The sequence below is a fragment of the Ambystoma mexicanum genome, chromosome 12 (genome assembly GCF_040938575.1).
Source record: "Ambystoma mexicanum isolate Mex_15411 chromosome 12, UKY_AmexF1_1, whole genome shotgun sequence".
NCBI classification, from domain to species: domain Eukaryota; kingdom Metazoa; phylum Chordata; class Amphibia; order Caudata; family Ambystomatidae; genus Ambystoma; species Ambystoma mexicanum.
This window is the reverse complement of record NC_090936.1, coordinates 607,278,572-607,293,017: the sequence shown is the minus strand read 5'-3', so window position 1 is coordinate 607,293,017 and position 14,446 is coordinate 607,278,572. Positions and strand designations below refer to the sequence as shown.

The window sequence follows — 14,446 nt, the reverse complement described above, 5'->3', positions numbered from 1 at the left end:
GTTTATGGTTACATTTTAATGTTGGGGTGAGTGTTGTGAACAGTGATGTGCGCACCAAGCCATGTGTCTCTTATGTATTCAGAGATTCACACATACAATCCTTTTAACACATAATTGTTTATCAGATATAGAGATCTCTGATCACTGTTATAGTCATGAAAGGATCTGTGATTTAATGCAAAGCATACAGGAACCCTCACTGGTGTCATTTGTCCATAGCTCTCAACCATTTGTGCTGCAAAGGCGGGTGAAATCACCCGATTTTGTTTTTGGCGGGTGAGACACCCATTGTAATGAATGGGCGTGCAGGAGGCTTGGCAGGTGAGTCAGCCCTTTACAAGGCGGGTGACACCCGCCAAAAGCGTGTGAGTTGAGAGCTATGTTTGTCCCATTTCCCACTCTCATAGATAGATTTTGAAAGAATAGAATAAGAGTGTAGCAGATTGTCCATATTGCAATGATAACCTCCCATCAGAAAATAATTCATATGGTTAGTGTAGTATTGCCCCTTGCGAAATACAAGTGAGGTAGTACGAACAGAACACCTGCAACACAGGGCCAGTGGTCGGTGGGCCCTCAGACCCCAGTAGGCTGGCCACACCCCAGTGTGCCAGTATGGATAGTTTGAAACTGCATTCAGGTAAGGCCTTCTGTAAGAGCAGGTGACAGAAAAAACATTTACTTGGACAGCAACAGCTGTTTTTTCACATTAAAATTCTCTTGTAAAGAACTTGCATTACAATGTAATGAACCCAGCTTCATTTATATAGCAATTATTTATTCATATTGAGGAGGGGTTTTGTCACTCAACAAATAGGTGTAGTTTGGGAGTGACGTGTGCCGGGGGAGTGGCGAAGGACGGGGGTGTGTTAAATATCATGTTGGCTATAAACTGCCCTGCTCTAGGTACATTATTTGTTAAAAAGTGCTCTGGCTGCGACCGTCTTAAAGACAGGCAAATGTATATGTTACCATTGTACCGCTTTTGGAGAGGCGCGACGCCACTTTACCTTATTAACAAGAAATGTTTACCCTAGCACCGAGAAGTGCAGCGTCATGAAGGAACGGGGTTCTCAAGTGCCGTGCGTGCGTTTCATTGCTTCCTGTTCTGACCAATGCCTGCACGCCGCTTTCAGTGGACCAATGACATCCTCGCTCTGCTTCCTGTCTTGGCTTGGGTTTACTGTCACTGTCCAAGATGGCGACCAGCCGGAGGCTTCTGAAGGTAGGAGCTCCAGGGAGATGGTACAAGGGATACATAATTACATATCGGGAGAGGGGTCGGCAAGTATACACAATCGATGGTGGAACAGAAAGACTGCAGTATGAGCGCGGCTTCGGGTAGGGGCGTCCGAGAAAGGTGTGGTGTTTAATTGGTTTCACTTTCTGTTTATGGGCGAAACCATAATCGAAACCAAAGAACTCGGATGAAACTCTCTATATACGACCTTAAGGGTGTGTGTCCTCTCGTCAGATCTGCCTGCCGCAATCCTTGTAACGTGTTCCTCATGTTACACTTCCATGTGAACTTAAGGGTTGTTACCACTATCCACTAGGTTCTATTTATTGAGCGTTTGTTCGCTGCCAAACTGGGCACAGGCGCTTCGTGGCGCCTCCATGGAAAGGGGACGGAGGAAGGACAAAAATATCTGTCACAGTCCTTTTTAAAGCTTTCAGATCTGTAAGTGAAGGTGAACAGGACAAGGGTAGGTAGTCCAAACACATAAGAGCAACTGATCATGCATGGAGGTAAATGCTTAAGTAAGAGGAGGGGGTAGGTCATCTTAAGAGAGGAGGAGTGATTAATCGAAAGCAGCTACAGCTACATTAAAGAGGAGTGTGAGGAGAAAACTAGCACCAAGTATAGAGCTAGGAGTCGGGGCCTATGGCCAGGGGGGAGAGCAAAGGCAGGAAGGCTGAAAGAATAGAAACTGTTAGCAGCGCTGGAAATGGAAACAATTTACCTGGAGAACCTTGTCCTCCTTCTAGCAGTAGGAAGGGGCCGAGGCTCGTGGCCCCGGGAAGTCACGCAACGCAGTATTTGCATAAAAGCAGAGAACATTTTGGGAACATAAAAATGACCTCAAATTTAAAATAAGACTGATGATGAGACAGCAAGAATGAGCGCGTAATGGAAGTTGGACTCTACTCTTTGTTAGTCACAATACTCCTCATGGCAAAAACAAGGTCTGTAAATTGCAAGAAATATATACCAATTTGGACAGATGCTAAACCGTATGTGAGACCTTAGTTGTCTCTGTAGTCAGTCTCTAGTGAGTATTCTAAAGGGTGGGCTGCGAGAGGCTTGGTGACATGTCTGGGACTTTCCTGGGCTAGCACCTGGGTCTCTGGATGCAGCAGCGCTCAAGCAAGACAAACATTATCGGCGCTCTGCTCTGTCTGGTCCATTTCCTACCCTGGCTGTTGGCCAAGGAGAGGAAGGTATGTGCACAGGAGGGTAAACGAGTGATGGGACAGCTTCAGATTGAGAATTCAAAGCAAAGTACCCTGTAAAGCCAACACTCTTAAGTCACTTACTGGAGCGCGTGTGATTTTCTTCTGCCGAAAAAGGCTATGTCGTTCCAGAGGAACGCTCCATCAGTTGACACAGTATTTACACCAGTCAACTTTTTCTAAAGGCTGCAAAGATGATTTTCTTTGCTAGTAATGTTCTGATCAGCCTCAGCGGACAGTAGTTCTTGACCTTTGCTTCAAGTAGGTCGGGACAGTGTCCCAGTAGGCTTTGTAGATTATGCTTTAAAATGTATGTGGGCAGCAGCCAGTGATGGCATGTAAAGACTGGGTGATATGGTACATAGGTTTTAGTTCAAGTGTCAGTCTGTCCGGCTTTATTCTGGATGACTTGGAGCTGATGGATAGAGCGACCAATGAACAGGCTTTTGCAGTAGTCCAGGGTCTTCAATATTTGGCTTACCAGATGTTTTGGACTACAGCCCTAGCTGGCAAAGTGAAACGTGAGGGATCATGAGAATTGTAGCTCAAAACATCTGGACAGTCCCAGGTTGTAGCCCTGCAGTAGTCTCTCCAAAGAAGTATATTTAAATTGTATTTTATTGTACATTTGTATGGCACCTATACACAAGTGTTTCCAGGCGTCACAAGACAAGATGGGGGGACAAGGGAGAACCACAAAAAACGGTTATATTTGCCTTGTGCAATCTTACCGTGCAAGTGCATGACAATGTGGTAACTGTAGAAGGAGAAGTGTAGGAGTGGGGTGCACAAGGGAAGGTGTGGGCAAGTGCTGGCAGGGCCAAGGTGGCAAGTGCCAGGGCAAGACTGGGGAAGGAACAATGAGTGCGGTGGACAGGGAGGACCAGGTTGGGCTAGTTCAGGAAAGGGACCCTGAGGGAAAGTGCTGGCAAGGGATGCTGGGGGGACTGGTAGTCTGTCCCTTGTATGACTGATGGGACCAGGCCCCAGTCGCAGAGGTAGAGTTAGCAGGGCGGGGGAAGGAAGAGGAAAGTCTTGAGGAGTTTCGGAACCTAAGATCTGGCTCACTCTGAGGGGGCAGGGAGGCCATTCCAGAGGGTGGAACCAGCAAAGGAAAGGGACCCCCCACTCTCTGCTTGGGAAATGCTTAACCTGCAGAGAGTTGGAGCCAGAGGACCAAAGAGCTCTGGCTGGGATTCATTTAGGGAGGAAAGCTGGATGTAGAGAGGTCCCAGGCACCGGGCAACCTTGTGGGTGATGGAAAGGGTCTGCATTTGACCCTTGCGGTCACCAGGACCCATTGAAGAGATTTTAGGACTGGAGAGATACAGTTCCTGGGCTTGAGGCTAAGGATAGGTCTTGCAGTCCTATTCTGGAGTAGTTGAAGGGGGCGAGGCGAGGACAGGGGCAGATTGAGGAAGAGGCTGTTGTAGTAGTCCAGCATAGAGAGGACCAGGGCTTTGGAGACTTTGAGCGTCTGGGGGATAGTGAGGAAAGGAAGAATGCCCCCGAGGAGGTGCAGCTGATGGTTTGACTTCTTGGCAAGGTCTGTGATGCGTGGAGAGAAAGAGAGAGAATAGTCTAAGATGATCCCAAGGTTTTTTGCCTCACAAGTGGGTGAGGGTAAGGGACCCAAGGAGTCTGGCCAAAGTGTGTGGGGGGTGCGGGAGGAGGCTGGGAGCAGGCATTCCAATGAGAAGGATCTCTGTCTTACTGGCATTCAGGCAAAGATCATTGGCAGATCACCATGCCTGAATATCAGTCAAGCAATTGGTTATGAGAGAGGAGGTAGTAGATGATGGTAGCTTGAAAGAGAGCTGTGTGTCGTCTGCATAACACTGGAAATGAGGGGAGAAGGTGGAGATCGGGTGGGCCAAAGGGGCCAGGTAGATGCTGAAAAGCCATGGCGATAGGATAGAGCTCTGAGGGACACATCAGGTAGAGAAAGAGATGCCAGGTAAGCCACGCTGGTGCCCTGTCTGTGATGCCTAGGGTATCATGGAGACGGTTTATGAGGATGGGAGTGGTTAACTGTGTCAAAGGCAGAAGATCGATCGAGGAGGATCAGAACAGAGGGAGTGCTTGAGTCCAGATTAGAGAGTAGGTCTATGCGGGTGTTCAAGAGAGCAGTTTCCGTGCCTCAGCCCTGAAACTGGACTGGTGTTCATGGAGGCAGCCCGCCATTTTAGTGTGGAGGGTCAGTTGGGGAATGACCAGCTTCTCCATAAGTACCAAAAAAGGGGTGATAGAGATAGGGTGATAATTAGCTGGGCAAGAAGGGTCAGAAAATGGCTTTTTTTTAGGAGAGGGTACACAAGAGAGTGCTTAATGGGTTGTTGGAAGGAGCCAGTGGCAAATGAGTGGTTGCAGAGGCCAGCCAAGGCTGGGGCGAGACGGGTGGTGATGTCCTTGATGGCTCTGGAGGAGCGAGGCGGGCGGCATCTGTTTAGAGGAGACATTTATAGAGGGGACAACTCTAGCAGTCTCCTCTGGTGCAATGGGAGAGAAGGAGATAGCGGGAGAGGGGAGCTAAGGAAGGCAAGCGAAAGGGGGTGGGGGAGCATATGACCGAGAGGACATGATGTCCAGAGTTTTGGTGGAGAAGTGGGTGGCAAGTGCCGAGCAGAGGGCCAGGGAGGGAGGAGAAGAGGAGGGGTCTGCAGTAGGATTGGCAAGTTCTTTGCAGATTTTAAAGATTGCAGCCGTGTTATTGGTGGCTCAAGAAATGCAGTCTAGGACATGAGCCCTCTTCTTGGAGCAGATGGCAAAATGATATTTCCTTTGGAGTAGGTGGCAGGCGAGTTAGTCAGGGGATGAGCTAGATGCCTGCCTCTTCCGCTTTGCTCTTGTGTTTCAAATCTGCCAAGTCTGGCTAATCTGGTGGAGATGAGGGGGGCATAACATTCCTGACCATGGTTCCTCGGTTGCATTCTTGACTTTGAGCTGGAATTCAAAGGGACGTGTTAATCTGTTTTCCCAGGATGGCTTACTCGAATATATCAATGGATTCAGCATTGTCATGCTCCAGGAGACTTGGTTGACGCCCCCCCTCTTGTTGTTGATGTTTGGACCTTTAAAATGTGTGAGGCCGAGAAGGGCACTAGAGGCCACCCTAAGGGGGACTTGCATTGGGGTAAATAACTCCATGGGGCTGGCAGAGGCTTTTTCCCACCTCTAGCATCATACTAATGGGCATAATGTCCTTTTGCCCAGAATCTTCCTCTGCCTGCTCCCAGGAGATACTTATAGTCATCTATGTACCCCCATAAGAAGGAAGTGTATCTATTGTGCTTAAGGAAATGGAGGGAATACTGAGTGACCTGAACTTTGATGGCCCAATAATTCTTTGCGGGGACTTCAATTCAAGGATACCACTCTATGATCTTGCATTAGAGGAAGAACCTTTTGACGAGAGGCCAGCTGCAACCAGTGGGCCCAAACGGAGAGACCACCGCTGGGGGCTGTGGTGGGCATGCCTGCTGTCTATGCAGGGCTTCTCAATGATCAATGGTTCACGCCCCTCAGATAACCTGCCTAATTTCTGCCTGGTGGGCACCGGAGGGAGCAGCATCCTGGACTATTTGTTTGTCGCCAACTTTCCCTCCGTTGTGATGGACATGTGCGTTTACTCCTCTCACACTTGGACTTGCGGACAAAAGAGCAGGCTCTAAGGCCCCACTGGTCATGTAACTTAATACGGGCATGAACCGAATTTCCTGTAGCAACCGGAATTTGGCCGTGGCCATTCCGGCCAGATGAGATACACTGGGCTCTTTTGTTCATCTTGTGGAGAGGAGTTTCCCCTTGGTGGTTTCTCAGTTTGAGACGGCTGTGGGAATCATACAGGGGTGCTCCCTGACAACTATTCATTCTATAGGTAGGGTGGGTCTTGGCCCTAGCAGTTCCCACCCTCGTTCTTTTGACAAGGAAATATGGGACAGAAAAAGGAAACTGAGGGGGGAATTGCAGGCCATTGCCAGGTGTGAAGTATTGTCAGTGCCCCACAGTAACCGGATAAGCTTGGCAAAACATAATTATCGCAAATGGTTGAAAAAACATAAGTATGTAAAGGAGTGCCTTCGCTGGCGAAAGCTTGTATAGGAGTCTCTCACTAACAATGGGAAAATATTAAGTCAGACCCGGATATCTGGTTGCAGGCCCGGCACTTCTTGTAGCATTGAGTCGTTTGATATCATTCCTAAATCCTGGTTAGACAGTATAATCGTAACGGTATTAAAAAAGGGCAGTTATGACGATCCAAAGAACTATCGTCTGCTTGCCCTGCTGGACATATCCGCAAAAATATTTGCCCTGGTTCTTCTAAAAGAGCTTGTGGAAGGGGCAGAAAAATGTAACATCATCCTTTGCAACCAGACAGGTTTCCGGAAGAACACTAATACCAGTATTGACGTCCTTGCACTTAACACCATAATTCAACAAGCGGTGATCAAGAAACTTCCGGTCTACGCGGCATATATTGATTTCAGTGCCGTATTTGACACAGTGAACTGGAACAAGCTGTGTGAACAGCTGACCAAATATAACATCCCTCCTCGGCTCTTAAGAATGATTATTCTGTTATATTCCCAGACTAGAGTAAAGATCAAACTCGATCAGCAGGGCAGGCATACCTCTTGGATCCCAACAAATGGAGGCCTTAAACAAGGCTGTACCCTAGCCCCCATATTGTTTAATCTCTACCTTTCAGACCTAGGCGAATTCCTGGGATTGGCAGTCGCTATCCCGCCTAAATTGGGCTGGCCAATGGCTGGCATATGCGGATGACCTTTTAATCCTGGACCTTGGTCCAGGAGGGTTCCAAATGTCCTTAAACAAATTGAAAACCTATGCTGATGTCAACTCACCAAAACCAAAATCATGGTCTTTGACTCACGGAGGAGGAAAAGGAAAACCGGGTGTTGGACAACAGATGGGGATAAGCTAGAGGTGGTGCTGTCCTATAAATATCTGGGATTGCACCTGGACCCCGGTCTGAGTGGAGCAACCCATTTTGTCCAAGTTAGAGTAAGGTCTAATGTGACCGTGGGAGGCATCCGCTCCTTTGCTCAGAAGGGAGGGGGTGTTTCTACGGGATCGTTGGTACAGCTATATCAAGCCAAGTTGGTATCCCCTGTGCTCTATGGTGCTGAAACCTGGTCACTGTCAAGGAAGTGGCCAAATTGGAAAGATGTCTGTTGAGGAGCCTGTTGCATCTTCCTCAACGTACAGTGCTCGAGACGGTCCTATTGAAGTACGGATTGATGCCCATTTACTTCAGCTGTTTGACCACTCTCTGGAAATTGCCCTGGTGGGCTTCCTTCTGGCTCTCTTTGATGCCTATCAGTCCAGATCCCCTTTGATGCGGTCCAGTAATGTGGACAAGGTTTGCACTATAGCCAATAGATGGTTAACACAGGCTGCGGGGGATTTGCTTAGCGCTCTTTACCCCATGAAGAGAGAGAGAGAGAGAGATGGAGGTTGGATGGAACAGAGTCAGGGGAGTCCGATGCAAGGGTTTTAAGGGGGGAGGGGGCAATGAAGGAAGAGGCAAATGTAGCGACTGACACTTCATCGGTCGAATGAAGGAGAATGGCAGTGCAGGTGGTGGTATCGGGGGAGGTCAAGGTGGGAAGAGAGGAGAATGGTCTGACCAGGAGAAAGTAGTAGTAAGAGGGTTGGAGAGAGGGATGTCTGTTGAGATGGGAGCATCCAAGGTTGTCCGGCAGAGTGTGTTGGGCTAGAGTGAAGAATAGTGAAGGAAAGAGTCTCGCAGAGGTCACGAAAGAGAACAGTAGCGATAGTCGAAGTGAATGTTGAAGTCTGGAGGTGCCAGCTTCCATACCCTCGCTGCAGAACAGTGAAATGATCTCCCACACTTGAGAGCAGAACCATCATATGGGATCTTCCGCAAGCAGCTCAAAACCTTCCTGTTTACTCAGGACACCTAGACACTAGCTTCCGTCCTCACGTCCCGCTCTCTGCGACTCCAGTACCACACCCGTCTCCTTACCCATAGATATCCCCTCATGCACCAGTTTCTCTGTATGTATCTCTACACATCTGCATCTCGGTAACCCTCTCTCTACATGCTATCCATGTAACCAGCACCCTGATGGCTTGTTTGTCGTGCAATACAAATATTAAAAAAATAAAAGTCCCCAAGGAAGATAAGTATAGGGGAGGAGGAAAGAAGAGATGATAGGTCGGCCCATTCTGAGGGGAAGAGGGAGGGAGGGAGGTCGGTCGGTCTGGGGGGGCCTGTCGATGGTGGCGAGAGAAGGTAGGCAAGACGGAAAGCCTGCAGACTAGGCTTTCAAATGATCAATATATTTGAGTGGGGATGATGGAGGTAGGAACCTACTCGGGGAAGATCAGAGCCTCACCACCACCAGGACGGGAGGGCCTGGGATTGGATAATATCTTTATCCCTCGGGGAGAAGAGTGTCAAAAGTAGAACCCTATAACCATATGAGAGATTAAGGAATTGGAAGATGTTTCAGGTCATACGATTTTAAACCAGGTCTCTTATTAAAAACCTGCACTTGGGGTGTGGGGGAGGGAGAAACATTGTTAGATTTGTGGAGCCTATTTAGGCTAAATGGAACCACAAGGGAGATTTGGGAGGTGATCTATCTGGACAAATGGAATGTCACATCTTGTATTGATTACTTATTTGTGTCAAGAAATGTCCTCATGAAATGCTATTGATTTAATATTAAGGATATGATCGTAGGCAATCACAATATGTTGGTGGTGGTATTTGGTATAAGGACTTGCAGTCAAATGGTACAAAAAATAGTCATTCTTAAGAGTGAACAATGGCAGAAATGCTATTTGTTGGAATAGAAGGGATATATACAATTTTAATACTCGACTAAAGTAATTCTGCCATTGTACCACTTGTGAAGATAAATGCAGAGTACTACAGGTGGACAGTGTCTCCCTTTTTTATAAATTCTCACACTAGTGCGCTCACCAAACCAAACCAGGGAAATATGCACCATAGGACATATGTGTGATCCGGTGGTGACAAGATGGAAAAGGGAATTAAGAATCAGCCTTAGGCAAGTATCTAAGTAACATTTGTTGCTAGAAGTCAAAAGCGGTAAGAAGTGTAAGCTGAATCAAACATATAAAAATTGGTTGAAAACCCATAGATTTACCTTTTAATACAGCAAGATAGTGCAAATATGTTAAGAATTATACTTAAAATGAATTCCTGTAATTTCTGGGAAGTAATTGGGAACATGGATGTCTCGAACTCCACGTTCAGGAAAATCCCATCCCAGCAGTTATTTGTGAAGCATAGTTTTTTATGTACAAAGCCCCCAAATGGTTCTGAGACTGTTGTGGCCGATAAGGAGCAATGGACCTTGCAATTTGATGTGGATATAATCGGGCCACTAATAAGTAAGGCATCAGCATCTTGAGCGCGAGGCCCAAATGGTCTGAGTAATATTGTGTTCAAATATGCTCCAGTCATATTGGCTAGTACTCTGTATATTTAGTTTCAGGCTATTCTTACTAAGAGAACGCCAGAATCCTGGGCACTTTCTTACATAATACCCATATACAAGAAGGGGGAGAAAGAGAGACCTAGTAATTACCGGCCAATAGCATTGTTGGATGTGGACAGCAAACTATTTGTGGCCCTGGTGATGGCTGAGTTGGAAGCATGGGTGGACACAATATGTTGTTTTTCCAGGCTTCAAACTGGATTTAGAAGGGGGCTTAGCACTCATCTAAATGGATTCCTGAGTTATGCATTGGCATACTCAGCCATACAAAGTAATGGTAGGCCGCTCTACGTTGACATGTCCATAGCTTTTGACACTGTGAATCTCAGAATTTTGTGACGGAAGCTGAAAACGTGGTCCTTATCAGACGGCCTCCTAAATATTTTAATCTATTTGCTCAATGGAAACAGATTGAAGATTAGACTGAATATGTAGGGGGCCAGCAGTAGACCCTATCACCGGTTTACGGAAGGGCTGTGTGTTGGCCCCTGCCTGTTCAACCTGTATGTATGTGATATGGGAGAGAATCTTTGTAAGGTAGCACTAGCTCCACCGCCAGTTGGGTCATCGAAAGTGAGCTGACTTGTGTACACAGACAATGTTTTATTGATATACCCCTGTTGATAAAACTAGTTCCCAAAGGCTTGGGTTTAAATGGGGTGCTGGAGGTAGGGCTCTGGTGGTCACCGATGAGCTGCTCTATTTGGGTTTTTACGTGACGTCGCGCCTGGCTAAAGATGCTGTTATTGCCCAGTTGTCCACACAATTTATACCTCGCAGATGAAGAGGGTAAATCGCAGGTATTTTTGATCTCGATCAGCCCCCTTTTAAAATGTGTATTGGGGGGAGTTGTACCGTCTTTTTTTATATGGTTCCGAAATAAATCCATTGGTAAATAATATTGATTTGGGTTGCTTGAAGAGAAGCTGTGGAAAGGGATTTTTAACCTACCCAATTGTGTGCCTACTTCAGTATTACACCATGAACTAGGATTAATTTCCCTGAAGGGATGGCATTGTTGGGGTGTGCTGCAATTGTATAGGGAAGTGTTTGACCTGAAAGGGGCCTCTAGGGACCCTGACGTCTATGGAAACAAGGCAAGTCACCACACACGATAGAGACGCCAGACACAAGGTTGTATTCCCAAAGCTAGGGTTTTATTGCAAAGCAAAAGTCTCAGTTGGCCAACTCGTTCTCACGCCCTGCGACGTGTATCTCTAGACCTCGAGGGACACAAGAGAGTGAATTACGTACATCAGTTACATATATACAAAATGCATATCAAACAATCAGCTATGACATGTTTAACACCCCCCTTTATTGGGTTTCTTTGAACTTGGTGTGATGATGGACATCTCCGACCACTATGACACCTTCAAACATCTATTCTAGTAACAATTTGCAATTTGTGAGTGCGAAGGCATCTTTCGGTTATTGAATAGAACACAGCGCTTCTGTTCTTGGAAGCGAACTACATACGGGGGGAGTTGCATTCCGGACCTTGCTATTTATCAGGTGCTATTCGCATCCTGGTAGCCGACATGCTCTAGCGGGCTCAGCAAAAGGGGGCCGTAAGAAAAGCATAATTCAAGCCTTTAGCGGTATTATTCTTACATATTCTACCATATAACGAGACTGGATGGCAGCTGTGAAATGATTAAATGCCCTACAGCTCTGCTTCAAGGCTACATTCGGGAGGGAGCCGGGCATTCTTCCTGGCGCTGCCTACGTTTGTGTTTCAGCGAACTCTTGTTATCCTCACGGCCCTGCGGCCTTGTCCTTTTCACATACAGACAACAATGTTTCACAGTCGAGCAGTGTAAGCGGAAAATATACTGCGAAGCAATAGGAACAGAAAGCAATGAGCAATGGTTAGAAAACAAAATGGCGATTCTTGTTATATCAAAATGGCCGTTCATTGGCAAACTCGAAAACCTATATTTTGTCATTTCGTGCATGAGACGGTCGGCCCACGGCCACCAAAATGCGTTTGCGGTTTCAAAGTAGAGGTATCCGTATTTCTAGACTGACAAACCCTTTGGCCGTATGCCAAACGTCTCATCTATTTATTGAAACCTCCTCTAGTGATGATGAATCTGAAGTACTTATGTCTGAGTCTTGCATGCTATCGTGGACATCTTTGTCTTCATCAATATCTATTGCCATCAACTCTTTTACTGCTCTCATCTCATTTGGGTCTGGGCTAGTTCGATCATGAGGTTGTTTTTTCTTTATCATATGCATGCATCCTTCCGTACATCCCTCAGTTACCTCAGCGCAAACTATGGGTAAACAATGTATACAACAACAGCATGTTAGGAATATTCCGAACACCACTACTAATATTGAAATCAACTTCCATCCCCAAGATCGTAGTATTCCCCAAAACCAAGATCCTATTCCCCAGCTCCCCTCTCCAGTAGGGAGTTCAGAGCTTAGAACGTGCATTTTCTTTATTGCTTCAAAGATCGTGGGGAATAGTCGTCATCGACATAAACGCAACATGCTGATCCCACTATTTAGCAAATTCCCCCACGAGCAACCAGGATCACATCGAGAGCCATTCTATTTTGCAGCATCATTAACCTGATTCCTCTTTCTTCCAACGTTATGTTAAATAATATATCTGTTGTTGTGTTTATTGTATTCTTTAGGATTCTGGACAGTTGCCTTATATTATAGGAGTTCACTATCTGTCCTAAGAATGGAATGAATGATTTCGCTATATCAGTTGCTATTAAAACACTTTTGTCAGTCCTTTTGACTCTAGTTCTGGATAATCTGGCCATGGCTGCTGTTTCTAAGAGGAATACTCCTGGGAACAGTAGCCCTAGGTAACATGTACTTACTCAGTTTCTGGGCAACCAAGGGTATGCTTTCTCTCCAAATATAAAATAAACTGGATCACCTACGTATACTGGTTCTATTTCCCATTTTAGTACCACTGTATTCATTCAACCAGTATATGTTCCGACTGAAAAAGAGCCTTTCTTTTTTAGACAAAAAGGGACCGTTCTTGGTCTATAATTCACTGTGTAAGATGGGGGAATTGCATCTTTGTCACCTTCTGTTCTTACACGAAACATCATTACAGATGTTTTTTCTGGTGGGGACAATCTATCTCGTCTATTTTGTCGTGTTTTCTTTCGTGTACTTTTCCTCGTGGGCTCTGGGGCTATTACTTGTGCTTTATGGAAAATGGAACAACCCACAGGCTTCATTATTATCTCCTCAAACTCTTTCATGTTGGTTCTGTCTAATTGACCCGTATTACACTCATTCCATTTCCCATAGAACATTGAACCTAAAGATGCTCTACATGCAGAACCTAATGGTAATGGCTGCACATACCACCCTATTCCTTTCCCGGCATGCTCTGGTAAATGGGCACATACCCAGCAGTTTGCTTTCTTCAGGATTGCATGTGCCATGTTCATTATCAGAAATAAGGTGTTATTTCCAAAACCTTCCCTGTGTTTTTCTTCAATTGGGGGTAAGGTATAAGTGATCACCTGAACCAGGCTTTGAGTAGTGGATATATTACTTATTGGTAAAAACATTTCTAATGGGTGTACTGTTTCTACCCACCATAATATTAGGGCTGTCGATATTGGTGCTACCACGCTCATAAAGCACATTATTATCGTTAGTACCAGCATACAATTTGTTTTACCATGCGTTTTTCTTAAGCTTATAGTCTTTATAACTGACTCATTCTCAGCGATGGTGGTGCAGGAGGAGGCTGGAACCGGTCCCGCCATGTTTCTCGTCGTCCTTCTTTTTTATCACAGTTCGTTGTGGATATCTCTATTCGTCGCGCTTGCTCTGATGTTAATAAGTTCAATGGAATTGTCACAGTTCTGTTCTGCCTGTCCTTTTTAGCCTGGATTCGATTATTTGTTTTTAGGCGAGATCACTTGTCCCTTCTTATACTGCTCAGAGGACCTTTGATCAGTTATCTTATCGCCTTAGTATCATGTGCGCCCAGCTTGTCCGCTCTGGTTCAGGACACATGTACTTTTTATGATTGCACCGAGGAGCCGCGAGCCTTGAATTGTCCGACTTGCACAATTCTCACGCTTCTCTCCTCTACACCTCTGGTTCCTTCTCCGTCCATGAGCTGAACCAGAGGTTGACATAAACACCAAAAAGAACTGCGGATCACTTTGTCTCCCAAGGCCGCAGGTTGTATCGCCTTGCTCCTGATATCGTATGATCCGTGAACAGTGCCTGTGCACTTTCAGATTCAGGCTTGAAGTCAGCCTGTGGCGCTACTGCAGGTGCTGGTGTGCGCCGCGCCAATGATGCAGATCCGTTCTTTGGCATGCTGACAAGTGCTGGTGGGCACCAAAGGGGTACACGATTTGGTTTTGCTGGTATTTGCAAGGCAGATTTTGCGTCGGTCAGCAGTGATGTCGATTCTGCTGGGCAACGTTGGGGCACTCTTTGCCCTTCCCCCTCTTTGGCAATCGTCT

At 46.3% G+C, this 14,446-nt stretch overlaps 1 protein-coding gene across 1 annotated transcript in view; it reads left to right on the top strand.

Annotated features, from left to right (window-relative positions):
• Nucleotides 1-1,092: 1,092 nt before the first annotated feature.
• UBE2L6 (ubiquitin conjugating enzyme E2 L6) overlaps nt 1,093-14,446 on the top strand; it is a 193,488-nt gene continuing 180,134 nt past the window's right edge. The window contains exon 1 of the mRNA XM_069629021.1: nt 1,093-1,225. Coding sequence (XP_069485122.1) covers nt 1,199-1,225 — 27 coding nt within the window. The 5' untranslated portion in view covers nt 1,093-1,198. The remainder of the gene's footprint in view (nt 1,226-14,446) is intronic.